The sequence below is a fragment of the Felis catus genome, chromosome C1 (genome assembly GCF_018350175.1).
Source record: "Felis catus isolate Fca126 chromosome C1, F.catus_Fca126_mat1.0, whole genome shotgun sequence".
NCBI classification, from domain to species: Eukaryota; Metazoa; Chordata; class Mammalia; order Carnivora; family Felidae; genus Felis; species Felis catus.
Genome location: NC_058375.1, coordinates 44163062 through 44178667, shown reverse-complemented (window position 1 = coordinate 44178667; position 15606 = coordinate 44163062). Strand labels below are relative to the sequence as shown.

The 15606-nt window shown below is 55.2% G+C and overlaps 1 protein-coding gene across 7 annotated transcripts in view; it reads right to left on the bottom strand.

The window, feature by feature from the left end:
• The window catches only part of ACOT11 (acyl-CoA thioesterase 11), a 68387-nt gene that overhangs the window by 31835 nt on the left and 20946 nt on the right, over positions 1 to 15606 (bottom strand). For 2 of the 7 annotated variants that reach the window (XM_045035885.1, XR_006584291.1), the window contains exon 1: positions 2472 to 2672. The exons of 3 other annotated variants lie outside the window; for them this stretch is intronic. In XM_045035885.1, coding sequence (XP_044891820.1) covers positions 2472 to 2552 — 81 coding nt within the window. In that variant the 5' untranslated portion in view covers positions 2553 to 2672. Of the gene's footprint in view, positions 1 to 2471; positions 2673 to 15376; positions 15560 to 15606 lie in introns of those variants that run through there. 2 more of the 7 variants (XM_019837065.3, XM_045035886.1) reach the window with 2 other exon arrangements.

Below are 15606 nucleotides of genomic sequence, written 5' to 3'. Positions count from 1 at the left end.
GGTAGTGGGTGTACTAAGTTCCACTGCACTGCACTTGAAAATGGTTGGGGCGCCTGGGTGGCTCAGTCGGTTAAGTGGCCAACTTCGGCTCAGGTCATGATCTCGTGGCCTGTGAGTTCGAGCCCCGCGTCAGGCTCTGTGCTGACAGCTCAAAACCTGGAACCTGTTTCAGATTCTGTGTCTCCCTCTCTCTGACCCTCCCCTGTTCATGCTCTGTCTCTCCCTGTCTTAAAAATAAAACATTAAAAAAAAAAAAAAAAAGAAAATGGTTAATTACGTTATGTGTATTTCACCTTGATAAATTAATATTATTTTTTAACTCTTAAGAGTAACCATTTTAGACAAATAATAGGGAAGTCTGCTAATTTAACTTAAATTAAATATAAAATGTCAAATGCATTTTTTTAAAAAAGATACTGGAAGCAAGAGTGTTTAGCATGGTAAAAATGTTAGGTTTCATGATTAGCTGTCTAAGTCTCAGTTTGCTCATCTGTCAGGTGGGACATTAACTAGACAGTCTCCAGGACTCTTTTCAACCATGAAGGGTTTGGCATACAGGAAGAACTCCTTACCAAGGCCCAGGGGGCCCCGCAGAGGGGCTTGCCACACCTCCCACCACAGGGCCTTTGCTTATGCCGGTCCCTCTCTCTAGAGTGCTCTTCACCTCTGCAAAACCTACTCACCCCCCGTGTCCATCACCTCTTCCCCACTCTCATGATCCTGACACCACGTACCTCCCCTCTCTAATACTCTCCACTCCAACAACATTCAGTGCACCGTGGGAGTATTTGGGTGGCCTAGACCAGAAGACACAACAGGCAGGAGCCCTGTCTTTCTCCTCCTGGAGTCCACAGGGCCCAGCACAGCACCTGGCTCACTGTGGACCAAGTGAATGAGTTTGTTCAGTGGGTCCCCAACCTCCACTAGTGTCACCCCATGTAGACACTCACCCCAGGGAGAATGCCGGCCATGAGGTCAGGTGAGGTTCCCCACTAGAGACCCCACTCCCACTCCTGCACCCTCACCCCATTCTAGAACAGAGAGCCTAAACACCACCTGCCTCCCTCCACCCCCAAGGGTAAAAATAACCTTGTCTGAAATCTGACACCTACCCTCAGCCAGGTCATCTTGAAAACTCCCCCTGTCCCACTGAGAAGCCTGCCAGGGGCCAGACGGGGTGAGGAGGGCATTTTCTGAATGCTTTCCCATTCATACCTCACATTTGAGGCATTGTCCCTGGGAAGGTACACAGGGGACCCGAGCCTGGAGAAGTCCCAAGTCCTGTCCAAGGTCCCCCAGCTCTGAAGCACAGAGTGCTGGCCTCTAGCCTCCATCTATACCACAGCCCCTTCGTCCACTGTGAGGGTGAGAAGGGCTTTGGAGATGGATTACAAACTGCTTGCTTGTGTGGACGGGGAAACAGGCACGGGCGGCTCTCTGTCCAAAGGCCTTCAGAGTCAGGCAGACCTTGGGTAAGCTATTGAGAAATTGTTTCCTCCTTGGGGGGAAGAAAAAAACCAAATACCCCCACCCCATCTGCATCCAAGAGTAGCGTGAGAATTAAGGGAGGTCCCCAAACCAAAGGCGCCCGGCTATCTGTGAAGTGCTGTGCACATATGAGGGGGCAGTTGGCTGTCAGCGGCCTTGGTTTCTCACTTTGGGGAAACGGAACCATGGGGAGCGGAGACAGCGTGGGACAGTGGGTTCCGGAGGTGGGCAGATTACACGTGAATCCCAGACCTGCCCTCAGAAGCGCAGGGGCCCCAGGCAACTTGCTTCCCCTCCTCCCAGTTCAAGGGCAAGGCACCCCCATGCACCCCTCCCTCTCTGTAAAGGAGTACTTTGCAGCCTGTCCTGAGGTGGAAAGGAGGGAGCAGATGGCAGGTGCTTGGTAAATGGTGGTGGTTCGCTTCTTGTGAGTCGGAGGGGGGCCTGCCGGAGTGGGCCCCGTCCTCCCGGAGCCAAGGTCTAGATGGCACGTCGCACGGAACAAGGGGATACACTGAGGGAGCTTGTGTGGAAGCTGGAGGACGAGGCACTGGCTGCGTGTGGCCCCCCTGCAAGGACCCTCACGCCCACCCCTCTGTACTGTCTGGGCCCTGCCCTGGCAGTGTGCCCCCCGACGAAGGACCCATGGCCTGGGAGCACAGTTTTTCATTTCTCTGGCCCCACCTTCCTCATTTATAAAATTGCAGAGGAGACTGAGAGCAGTCACCCTCCCACCGTCTTTTTTTAGAATTTCTTTCAATGTTTATTTATTTTTGAGAGACAGAGAGACAGAGCACAAGCAGGGAGGGGCAGAGAGAGAGGGAGACACAGAATCCAAAGCAGACTCCAGGCTCCGAGCTGTCAGCACGGAGCCCGACGCGGGGCTCGAACCCACAAACCAGGAGATCACGACCTGAGCCGAAAACCAATGCTCAACTGACTGAGCCACCCAGGAGCCCCTCCCACCTTCTTTAAATATTTACCATATGCCAGGTACTGTGCTGTATGCACCATCTCATTTCATCTTCACACACAGCTCTGTTATCCACTGTTGCTCTCTCCATCTTGCAGATGGGAAAATAGAGGCTCGGTAAGGGCAGAGTAGAGGCTGGAACTCAAGTCTGTTTGACTCAAAGGCCGAGGCTGCTCGGCCACTCTCGTCTTACTGCTGCATCCTGCACGTTTGTGCCACAGTCGAGGGCCCTTCCGGGACGGACACACACACACACACACACACACACACACGTGCTCTCCTCCCCTCACTGCAGGCAACAGCGATGGTAATCACTACCCATTCCCCCTGCCCTGTCTGGGGTCAAGGCACTTGTCCCACGGATGCTCAAGGCCCAGCAGCCAGTGAGGGAGGGAGGTGGCCACCACCGGCGAGGAACCCGCAAGCTCTCAGAGCTGAACACTGTACTCTGAATCCTCAGATCTCAGGACACTTGGTGTCGGCTAGACTACCTCTCTCGGGTCCAAGAGTCTCAGCTACCGCACGTCTCGGCGGGGGTCCAGCATGAGCTTGCTCACTCCCAGAGACGGGGGGCTCACTCCTTTCTGACATACACCCTTCCACTGAGGAGTGGGCCTGCCTGTCGGAGCTCTTCTGCGCCCCCCACACCACTCACTGCTGCTTCCCTGACGCTCCCCGCCTTGGGGCTGTTTGCTACCCCCTTCCGCCTACCTCCAGTAAATCCCAGAAAGAGGTGGGAGGGATCTGAACACAGGCAATCTGACCCCCAGCGTGATCGGCCCCCACTGTGTGGCCCTTCAGGGGAGACGAGTCTGATAGTAGCCAGCCAGGAACCCACATTCACGGGCAACACACACATGCTGGAGCCCGTGGCAGTGAGGTGGGCTCTGTGGGGACTATGAGAGAAAGCCCAGCCTCTCCCCTCATCACAGCCCTGCCTGTCCTCCCTGACAGAGCGCCAAAACTGCCACCAGACCTGCCTCTGGTCACCATGGCAACAGGCACCCAAGATCCCGCGAGCAAGCCCCTTCACCTGACCCCAAGCCCCTCCAGGATGGCAAAGGGGAGAGGGAGAAAGAGCCAGAAGGGAGAAGTGGGGAGAAGAGAGATTACAGAGAGAGAAGGAGGAAAAGGTGGGAAGAGAGAGAGAGAGAATAGGAAACCACGGGGTCACAGCACAGAGGCTGGGAGGGAAGAGAGAAGCAAGGAGAAGCAAGGAGACAGATACAGGCACTCAGCAGAGGGAGAAGTAAAGAGGCAGGAAGGCGCCCCCTCCCAACTCCCCTGCGGCACACATTCCTCAGGCCTCAGCTGCTCTCAGCCCTGCTGGAGGGATTCTGGCCCCGGGCTGGGACTTCCCAGCCCAGGAAGCTGGCAGCCCAAGGCCCCTCTGAGGCCCCAGCTCCTTCTCCAGCCCCTGCGGGCCCCTCGTGCGAGGGATAGGGTCCTGTCCTCCCCAGCGGGTGGGGCCCCTTCTCCCACCCTCAGCAGGAGGCCCCCCGGTGCTCCCCAGTTCTCCTGCCTGCCCCGGGCCCACCTTTCACACAGCACACCAACATTTTCTTCCCTAAAGTGTTCAAGAAACCATCCCTAAGCAGAGTGAGCGGCCTGAGTGAGAGCTCTGACGTTATCTATGGACGCGTTCCTTACACCAGCAAGGCGTGAACCAGGCCTCAGAACAGGCCTAGGAAAGGAACACCAACCTCAAGGGGCTGCTTCTAAGGCCCCGAGTCGCCAGGCCGAAGGGGTAGAGACCCAGAGCTGGGCCTGGACTCTGGCAGAGGCTGCTGTGCTGAACAGGTGCACCAATGGTTCTCTCCAGGCACTCACCACACTCCAGAACCTTCCCTCAGCCCCAAGTTCTCCAGCTGCAAGATGGCCTTCTCATACCTGTCCCCACATGCCCTACACTGGCTCAGAGGAATTCGAGAAAGGTTTGTTGAGGAAACAATGAGCAGGACGGAGAGAAGGAAACAAACAAGGGCTAGTGGGAGGGCCGGAGCAAGGTCCAGTGGACAGAAGCTGTTAGAACCCTGGCCCCTCCTCAGTCTCCCTGGACAACCTTAAGCCATTTACTTCGAGCCACAGGAATAGACACGTTCTGTGCATTTTGCGTTTGCACAGACCCAGAACACTGTAAGTGCTCAATAAAAATGTGGAAATGTGTTCAATTAAACCTGGAGGTATCGCCAATGGAGTGTCACATTTGTCTGGTCCGTTCAACATTTGACCAAATGGCTGTAATGAAGACAAACCCAGTCACAGATGGCCACCTAAAAGGCTGTAACATACAAACATAAAACCAAGCAGATGAAATGAACGAGATTCGTGGTATCTGCCTGCATTTCAGTTTTTCTGTCGCTCTTTAAGTTATGTGGCTGCTGGGGTGGCTCTAGCTTGATGGCCGTGTCCTCACGATTTCATCGGTCTACAACAGTGACAATTGCTGCTGAAGGCCTCTGCTGTGGTGATGGTGGAGGGTGGGGATGTGTTTAGGGCAGGGGATTCTGTGACAGGAAGGAGGCAGCCTCCAGCGGGGTGAGACCCAGCCCTGGGAGGGGGAGTCCAGGGGAGGGGTGGCATGGGAGGACAACCAGGCAGGAGAGGGACAGCAAGGAGGCTGTATTACATGTGGCCGAGTGACGGGCTTCAGGCTACAAATCTGAGGGCTGGCCAGGTCAGAAGACAGGAGGGTCTCAGTAAAATACAAAACTAAGACCAGGGACACCCAGCTGGCTCAGCTGGTAGAGCATGTGACTCTTGATCTTGGAGTCATGAGTTTGAGCCCCACATTGGGTATAGAGATTACTTAAAAAATAAAATCTAGGGGCGCCTGGGTGGCGCAGTCAGTTAAGCGTCCGACTTCAGCCAGGTCACGATCTCGCAGTCCGGGAGTTCGAGCCCCGCGTCAGGCTCTGGGCTGATGGCTCGGAGACTGGAGCCTGTTTCCGATTCTGTGTCTCCCTCTCTCTCTGCCCCTCCCCCGTTCATGCTCTGTCTCTCTCTGTCCCAAAAATAAATAAACGTTGAAAAAAAAATTAAAAAAAAAAAATTAAATCTAAACACACACACACACACACACACACACACACACACACAAGACCAAACAGGGGTGCACAAGGTTAGAAAGAGGCCAATTCTGGCTGCGGATCAACATCAATCTTTTTTAAAACTCCCATTCATCCCTTCAAGATGCTGGGAATACAACATTAAACATGTTCTCTAACGGACAGATGATAAACAAGCAAAGGAACATGATCATTTTAGACAGTAAAAAGTGCTAAAAGAAACAATGGATGAGATGAAGACAGAAAGGGGTGGATGAGGAGATCTAATTTGAGCTAGGTACTCAAGGAGGCTTCGTGGCCCAGATCCGAATGAATGATGAGCTGGAGCGATCATGCAAGGCTCTGGAGGCACAGCGTTCCAAGCAGGGGAACAGAGGGTGCAAAGATCCCAAGGAAGAACAGGGACAAGCTTGGTTGCCAGAGGAACAGCAGGGTGGCCAGTCCCAGCGAGGCCAGTCCTCTGGCCATTCCTACTCCGGGACCAGATACCAGTGCTGCCATCTTGGATTCCCAAGGCCAGCCCATCCACCAGCTGAATACCACCAAGTAACCTCCACCAACACCCAGCCAAGCCCTGCCCAAATTCCTGACCCACAAAATCTCAAGATGCAATAAAACGGGTCTCGTTTGAAGCCACTAGGTGTGGGGGTAGTTTGCCACACAGCCACAGTAAGTAGGACAGACATCATCCAAGGAGAGAGAAAGGACAGAGCTATTTAGAAGTCGGTGGGAGGGAGCAGCGTGCAGAGGGGACCACAGGGACCCTGGGTGAGCTGCAAAGACACCAGGAGAGGGTGGGTCTCCAGGGGGGGTGCCTCTTGGTGTGGGGTGCTGAGCTGTCCCAGCAGGTGAGCAGAGAAGCTATAAGGGGGCAGAGGAAGGGCGAGGACAGGAGTCACGGACTAGGGACAGGATGAGAGGTAGAGAAGTGGAAGCAGGGACCACAGAAAACTCTTGCAGAGGTTTTTCTAGGACAGGGGAGCAAAGAAACCAGGAAGTAGTTGGAAGGGGAGGGACATGGGTAGAGGGGAGGGATCTTGTTTGGCTTAGAGGCTAGGAGGTACTGGGGTCTCATCTGGATGCTGACGGGACACAGCCAGGAGGAGAGGGATTTCTCTGAGCCAATGAGCTGCTAACAGACAGGCTGTCCAAGAATTGCCCTCTCAGGAGCTGGAAGATCCCATTTTAGAAATCTATGGCTGCCATCTATTGTGTCCCTACTGTGTGCCAGGCCTAGTCCTTGTGGGTCCTTGAATCTCCACTCCGCTCTGAAGCAGGAGCCCTCATTCATAGTTGAGGAAAAGGAAACTCGGGGAATATGGAAAGATCCACCCAAGGACACATGGCCAGTAAAAGGCAGAGGGGAGAGGAACCTGGCTGGCTCTGCGGGTAGAACATGCAAGTCTCTATCTGCCCCTCCCTGCTCTCTCGCTCTCTCTCTCTCTCTCTCTCTCACTCTCTCTCAAATAAGTAAACATTAAAAAAAAATGTTTTTTAAGGCAGAGGTGAGGGGCACCTGGGTGGCTTGGTCCGTTGAGCATCCAACTCTTTTTTTTTTTAAGTTTATTTATTTATTTTGAGAGAGAGAGAGAGAACAAGCAGGGGAAGGGCAGAGAGAGAGAGAGAGAGAGAGAGAGAGAGAGAGAGGGATAATCCCAAGTAGGCTCACGCTGCCAGCTCAGAGCCCAACTCAGGGCTCAAACTCATGAACCTGAGATCATGACCTGAGCCGAAACCAAGAGTCAGATGCTTAACCGACTGAGCAACTCTTGATTTCAGCTCAGGTCATAATCCCAGGGTCATGAGATGGAGCCCCGAATCAGACTCTGTCTGCACTGAGGGTGGAGCCTGCTTAAGATGCTCTCTCTCTCTCTCTCTCTCTCTCTCTCTCTCTGCCCCTCCCTCCCACTGGTGGGCTGTCAATAAAATAAAAAAATAGGGGCACCTGGGTGGCTCAGCCGGTTGAGCATCTGACTCTTGGTTTCAGCTTAGGTCATGGTCTCACTGTTTGTGGGTTCGAGCCCCACACTGGCATTGACAGTACAGAGCCTGCTTGGGATTCTCTCTTTCGCTCTCTGCCCCTCCCCCGCTCGCTCTCTTTCTCTCTCTCAAAAAAAATAAATAAACATTTAAGATACCAAACGTTAATATCTTAAATAAACGTAATTTCATTTCATTTAAAAAATTTTTAAAGGCAGAGGGGAGAGTGGCTTGGGTTCTTGTGACTCCAGAGCCCAGCAGGGGTGCCGCAGGGGGCGTGGCCAGCCCTGGAGGCAGATTACATCACACAGCCCGTGGGACTTCCGAGACAAAGCCTGGCACTTTGGAGAAATTCCATGGATTGCCTTTTGGGTGATACGGAGAAAGAGCTGAAGGTGGGGTGGTCTCTGACCAGTCCGTCTCCCTGAGCTGTAGGGACCTCAGCACCCCAACCACCATCATCACCCTCACAGTGGCCCATCCAGAGGGCATAGCGGGCTCAGAAGTCCCTCTCAGCCTCCTGTTTGCCTTGCTGAGAATCAGTTTGCACAATGAAACACACCTTCTCTTAGTCTTAAGCAAGATGGGTGGGGATCAGGTAAACTCAGAGTCCCAGGAGGCCCTGGGGTGCGGAGTGGGGGTGCTGGGAGCAATGCTGGGCTTGCCCCTTTCCTTGCCCCAAACTCACTTAGTCTTTGGGCCCCTTCCTCTCTCCAGCCCCCCTCCCCCACGTCCCCCACCGCCCCCAAAGCCTCAATCTTAAAACTCGGCTCCTCTGTGTCAAGGCCAGCATGGTGCTAACCTGCTGGCACCAAGGCTGCACAAAGCAGCCTCAAGTGACCGGGACCACGACTACCCCACAGTCCCAAGTTACAGACGTGGAAATGAACGCTAAGAAAGAAGTAGCCGCTAGCCTCTAGCCCAGAACCAGCCAGAGTCTTGGGACTCCAGACCACTTATCTGTCCCCACCCCCACCCACCCACAGTTCACAGCGGGTAGTATCCCCAGAGAAGGACAGGAGCTGGGTCTCTCCATACCCTCCCTAAGGGACCAAACGGAAATGGAGACCCACCTGGTTCAGCTCAGCCCTGGAGAGTGCTGGAAGCCTGAGGCTGCTTTAGGAAGGCCTAAGGGCCGCTCCCTTCCTGACCTCTGACTACTTCCTGGGCTCGGGAATGGGCCACACCTGGCAGGGCCACACCCCGGGGGCAGATCGCAGCCTGTTCTAGAGGTCACCAAAAGGAGTGGAGAGGCCCGGGGTTCAGCGTCACCACCGCTCCCCCCACCCCCACCCCGGGCAGCGCGAGGCCCATCCCTCAGGAGGGATGGGCCTCTCGGGGCCACAGCAGAGAAGGGGCTGCGGCCAGCGGCCGACCCGCTGGGCTTCTGAACAGCCAGACAGGACAAGGCATGCACGGCGCTTCCCAGTCTATGAAGTGGGTGCACCCAGGAGAAGATAAGAGACTCCTTGAACTCGGGGCCAGGTCCCATGGCTCCCTGGTGTCCCAGTGATGGACAAATACAAATTGTATATATTTAGATCCCACAACGTGATGCTGTGATACACGTATACACCGTGAAACGAGGACCACAATCAAGCTAACACATGTCACCTCACAGTCACCCTTGGCGGATAAGGACGCTTGAGATTTACTCTCTCAGCAGATTTCAAGTCTGTGATACATGGTTAACGGTAGTCCCCGTGCCGCTGCACGAGGCCTCCAGAACTTACTCTTCCTATAACTAAAAGTGTGGACCTTTTGACCAACATCTCCCCTTCTCCCCCGCCCTCCCCAGCGATAATTTTTTGAGTACCTGCCATGTTCTAGGCCTTTATATACATTATACAATGGCTTTGTATCCATACCACCGTGTAACCCTCGCCAAAACTCTGTGAGGGACGATTATCCCTCTTGTATAAGAAAGGAAACCGAGACCCGGGCTGTCTGAAGGACTTGCCTAAGGGCACTCTGCCCTCGGTGCTGGAGCTGGGCTTTTGCTTTTTTTTTTTACCACCAAAGCCACCTCTCCAAAAGAGATGCTTCATGCTTCATGTCTACTGACATTAATTAATTAATGTCTGATGTGCTGAGGGCAAATTATTATTACTGAAGGAGCCCCCAGGCAGGATATACGTATCACATGGGCAAGGGGGCCAGAGAGGGACTCCTCAAGGGCTCACTGCCAAATTCTCTCACCATTGCTAATGGAACAAGTTCTTTCCCACATCTCACGCACGGATGCCTCGGCCTGGACCGGGCTTCCTGACCTGAAAAGGCCCCCAAGGCCATGCTAACCCATCACTTCCCCCAGGGAGCCTGCCCTGCCCCCCTCGGCTGGTAAAGGGCCACCTCTGGGCTTCCCTCTGTCACAGCCTGGCCACGCTCTGCTGTCATCAGTGGTGTGTCCCTCCCTCTGTCTCCCCATCGGCCTGCGGGCACCTAAGGACGGGTTCAGTCTGACTCATCCCAGTGTCCCCAAAGTGCCAGGCTCTGGTCCTTTCCATCACTGCCCTGATGCCACCTCCCGCACACAAGGAGCCTGCTCCTGGAGAATGGCAGGAGCTGGCAGAGCACCCAGCCGACAGCACCATCTGTCCCTGGAGACACAGGACAGGGCAGGCACGAGGCAGAGGTGTCAGTTTCTCCGCTCGGCCAGGTCGGCCCAGGACAAGGAGAACAGCCATGGCACCCGGGCCCCTGCCCAGCTGTAACTTGGGCTCAGACAAGACTTTGAATTCTCTAACTAGCTCCGAGTGGCTCAGGGCTAGAGCCTTGGTCTTCTTATATGTCACACCAGACGAATACCACTAGCCCAGCAGAGCTACTGAGACGTTTAACTGTGTCTGACACGTGGCAGGTACCCAACAACGAGTTAGTCTGTACCACCTCATCCAGCCAACTGACCCTGGCTTTGAAACCCTAAGGGAACTGAAGTCCAGTAGAGATGAAAAGAGAAGGACCAACGTTTACCACGGCCAGTTGTGTGCCAAGCTCCGCACTCCTCCCAACTCTTTAATCTTGCCAACGATCTAGCAAGATCGACAGGAACAGACCTGGTTCACGGATGAGGAAGTGAAGGCCTACAGGGTGAAGACAGTCAGTGTCCCTAAAGTGAGCTCTCCAGACTCGTGAGCAGCTGTCCAGACATGCTGGCGATACTTGGCCCGGCCTGGACCAGACACAGGTCCCCAGACCCTGGTGTGTGTGAGGTGGGGGCAGGTGATCAGCCCCAAATCTGCATTTGCCAGTGCGTGAAGCTCGGCTGTGATGGGGTGGGTCTGAGTGTGACAGTGAGGCCACTTTCTGGACGCACAGAGTTTCCAGATGTCGCCCTGGCCAGGAGAGGGGCTGGAAGAGGGGTGTCTCGGCCTGGCAGGTAGGGATGCCAAGTCTCGCGCCAGCCGTACGAGCCCAGGTACAGCATCTCCCTTCTCCGTGCCTTGTCTATACCAGCGTGCCGGGCCTATCGCCACCTTCCTATTGTGGGCGGTCAGGGTGTGGATGGGAAGGTGGCTAGGACCTTCATGGCGCTGGCCAGACAGAGAGGAGCCATGATGATGTGTTTCCCTAGGTCTCTGAGCTTCTCTGAGCACAGTGTGCAGGGACTATGTACCTTGGCACTAAGTCTGGGACCAGCACGTCCCCAAGGACCACACAGGCTAGCAGCGGGCAGGACGATACGACTGCCAGCACTCCAAACCCCAAACCCTGCCTATAAGGGCCGGACCCCCAGCCTGCAGCACATCACACCCTTACCTCAGTCCCTTCCACGCTCACTCCTGTCCAAGCCACACCGGCCTCCACTCGGTAGCTCAGATGCGCCGAGCTCCCTCACACCACGGAGCCTGCAACTAACTGAATGCTCTTCCCTCTGCCCGGAATGCTCTTCCAGCTCGTCCTCTGGCCGTCTCCTCAACTGCTAGGTTTCTGCCTCGTTGTCGCCAGCTCAGAGAGCCCTCCCCTGAACCTCTCTCGTTGCTCTTGCCCAGCTCCCAGTTCTCCAACAATCTGGGCTTAATCTCAGCAGTGCCACTTAAGAGCCGTGTAACCCCAGGCAGACGACTCGACACTTTCTCACTGTGTCTCCACACAGCAGCCTGGGTTCATCACAGAGTACTCAGTACCTGCCACGTGCTGATCTCTGTGGAGGCAACAACTGTAATCAGCACAGTATCCTGAGGAGACGCCGTTAATTCTGGGAGCAGGCAGGATGCAGACTGGAAGGGGAAACGATGGCTGAGCTGGGTGTTGAAGGATGAAGAAGAGCCCTCCAGACTCCAACCGCTAAGGGTGTCTGTCCGTGGCTGAGACCAGGGCTCGCGTGGGGCTCCTGAAAAGGCTCAGACTAAGTGTCTGAGTCTTGCCTCTTCTTCCAGGAAGCCTTCCGGGCGCAACAGCGCCCTTCTGAGCTTTCACAGTCACTCATCCGTTCGGTAGCTTCTGCCCTCATACCATACGATAGTCATGTCATTTTATTCCTGCGGGTCTCCCCTCCTCACCACACAGCGGGGTCCTCCAGGCAGACAGGCCCCTGCCTTTCACTGTCAGGACCAACCTCAAGATGGTACACAAGCCCTTCACCAAAGCCCTGAACCCCAGGATGTCAAGGCTGGGAACCTCAGAGAACAACCAGAGATGGGGAGCCATGGGGTGAAGAAAGGATTCTAATCCAGGGGTGGCCAAGCATTGTGCCTAAAACCTCCTCATACCCTGAACTAGACCCTCAGGGAGGCTGGGGGGCTGGCTGGGCCGGGGAAGAGAACCTCCAGCTGTCCTCAGGTTCAAGGTGAAGCAGTGGGATCACTGCCAGGGCTTGGGAGCAGCGTGTAGGTTGGTGGACACACGAGCATGTGCGCAGATACCTGTGGCTCTTCCTGATCTGCCACCACCCTGTTGGCAACACTACCAGGGTGCAGGGCTCCTCAGGGGAGCTGGGATAAACAGCCCCATCACCTTCCCCAGAGTACATAAAGTTCCCGGGAGGTGACCTTGACCGGGCTAGAACGCAGGCTGAGCAGAGGTCCCCAGTTTCCCACTAGGGCTCCAGCGGATCCCTGCCAGACCAGGAGCGCGGGACTCAGTCCCCAGTACAGTCTGACACCTCGGATGGGGAAGGAGAGGGTCTCCACTCAGAGAGGCAAGGACTGAGACAGGACAGGAGGACCTTCCCGGCACCACCCGACAGGCAAGCAGCGTCCCTCCCTCACACCGTGCTCCCCAAGCTGGGCAGCAGACTCACCGCCTCATTCATTCATTCATCCACGCGTTTCGAGAGCTCGCTGGGTGCCCAGTGGCAGGTAAGAGCCAGAACCACCTAACTCCAAAACGCCCGTGTCTGTAGTGTCACAGGATACTGACAAGGGCCCCCAAAGCCTGTGAGGCAAAGCTTACGGGTTATCTGAGGCCTCCCTTCTGTTCCCAGTCAACCTGGCTTTCTTTGTCCCCAGTGGGTTTTTTGACTTGCTTGCTTTTCATTAAAAACAGCTTTGGGGGGCGCCTGGGTGGCGCAGTCGGTTAAGCGTCCGACTTCAGCCAGGTCACGATCTCGCGGTCTGTGAGTTCGAGCCCCGCGTCGGGCTCTGGGCTGATGGCTCAGAGCCTGGAGCCTGTTTCCTATTCTGTGTCTCCCTCTCTCTCTGCCCCTCGCCCATTCATGCTCTGTCTCTCTCTGTCCCAAAAATAAATAAACGTTGAAAAAAAAAATTAAAAAAAATAAATAAAAACAGCTTTGGTAACAACCCAGAAAATCATCCCAAACCGTCCTCTATTTCCCAGGGAACTAAGAGAATTCAGGAAAAACCAGATCTGTGTGCAGGAGATGGTCCACAGGTGGCAGTCAAGGCTTGAGTGTTCTCAGCCAGCACGAGGTCCCCCATGCCACCTCATGAGCCCAATTCCACCCCCATACTTACCTCCACTCCCCGGCTCAGGAGAGCGGGCAGGAGAGTATTGGGGAAGCAAAAGGCTGCCTGGGCTCAGACTCGGAATGTGTGGGCTGGAATCTCACTCTGGGCTCTTGCTGGGCTGAGCCTCGGGCTCCCTAAGAGCTCAGATTCTGAAGCCAGATTGCCTGAGTTCAAATCCCAGCTCTGCCACCTCCTGCCAGTGTGATCCTGAGCCTGGGCAAGTCCTCAACCCCTCTGAGCCTCAGTTTCCTCATCTGGGATATGGGGATGATACCTGTACCTACCTCGCAGGAAACGGAATGAATTAATATATACAAAGCATTTGGTATCGTGCCCAGTGTGGCCAGCACTATGTACAGATTTGCTACTATGATACTGTTATCTCTGTAAAACGGTGATGATGATACATCCCTTCTCCACTGCCTTCTCCCCAGTTATTGATGGGGATCAATGGGGAAAAAGTCATGAAGCGCCCAAGACATAGCCTCGCCTGGAAAACGCTCTCTGCCCCGTGCTCAGGAGATGGGACCTTGCTTCTCAGATCCCACCCTTGGCCTCACTGAGAAGCTGCCTGTGCCCATCCATTCGTTAGGCACTGTCCGGGACCCTGACCGTGCTCAGCCCTCCGCCGGGCACACCAAGAGCAGCCTCATGGAACTCACTGGCTGGTGGGAGAGATGGGCACTAACACAAAGGCTCCCTGTGCCCTGAGAAATCTAGGAAGGCTTTCTAGAGGAGACAGCATCTAAGCTGAGATCTGAGGGCCCAGAAGGAATTTTCCAGGGGGCAGAAAGAAGCTGGGGGCCACCCGAGCAAAAAGCACAGTACGGACCACAGCACAGAGAGGAGAACAAACGTGGTCAACTGAGGCAGTGGCAAGCAGTTCAGTATGGCCACCACGCCGAATGCACAGGGGTGGGGAAGGAAGGATGAGGGGGGAGAGGCAGCCAGAAGCAGAGTGCCAAGATCCTTTGGTAGCAGGTAAGGAATGTGAACGCTGTACTGAAGGCAGCCGGCTGAGCAGGTGGGGAATAATCACGTGTCCCTGTTAGAAGCATCCCTCCAGTGGAGGGCGATTGGAGGGGCCGGCTGTGGAATCGGGGAAGCAGGGAGAAGGCGTCCTGGGTGGTGAGGGTGCCGAGGTCTGAGGTGAGCCGCCGTCATGCAGACGGAGGGAGGGGATAAGTAAGAGACGTATTCACCCCTGCCCCTTTCACAAAAGGCATTCCTGAAAACATCCTCAGAGGATACCCACTCTATGCTCAGCACAACCCCTGCCAGTCATTTCACCAGATCAAAGGATCCCGCCAGGCGGTGATGAACACTTGGGTCTGTCCTATGCCTCAGTATCTAATCTCAGCTCCAAAGTCCTCGTTAAGACATTCCAGGGAAACGTGGTCTTGCCAGGACACCTTGCAGAACGCCTTTCCAACAGCCCACGCCTGGTCCTAAGCTTGCTCTCTGAAAGAGGTTATCGTCCCTGAGAATCCCGGGCTTGGTCCTGCCACACCCTCGCCCACTCACACACCCCCTCCCCAGCCCTGTAACATCTCTCAGCGTCAGGGCCTTCGAGCCCTGAACTCCAGCGCGACACACAGCCACGGAGCTCAGATGTGCAGCAGACACACGCACAGGACTCCGCTGGGAGAAACCCACACCCCCAGAATAGAATTCCAGACGCAGACAGCGTCCAGCGCAGACACAGCCAGCCCTCGGGGGAGCTAACGGCCCCTGGGGCTGGTTTGGGGATTGTTGCTTCTAATAAACCAGCCCAGGAGTTCTGCCATTCCTCCTTCAAAGAGAGCTGGAAAGTGGTCCGTGGAAAATGAGAGAGAAGCCATAGAACTTCTGACTTAAACTGGAAACTTCGATCTTCTCTCGGGACCACCCCCACCCCCGCAACCTCCAGCCCCCTCTCCTTTGCCTCCCATCAGCCCCCAGCCCACCGCCCTCCATACCCTTCGCAGGTGATTTCCGACATTCTGGATCATTGCGGCGAGACCCCACCAGCTGGTCACACCGTTGGTCGCACCCTCTGAGAGAGACACTGGTAACCTGAGCAACAGCCAGGCTCTGGCTCCAAATGAAGCCTGTCGGCCTCTCCTCCTGCTCCTCCTCCGGAGCTCCCGCCCCTCCTGAGCCCAGCTGTTATCATTGAGTCCTGCCCGTCCTCACACTGCCCTCTGCC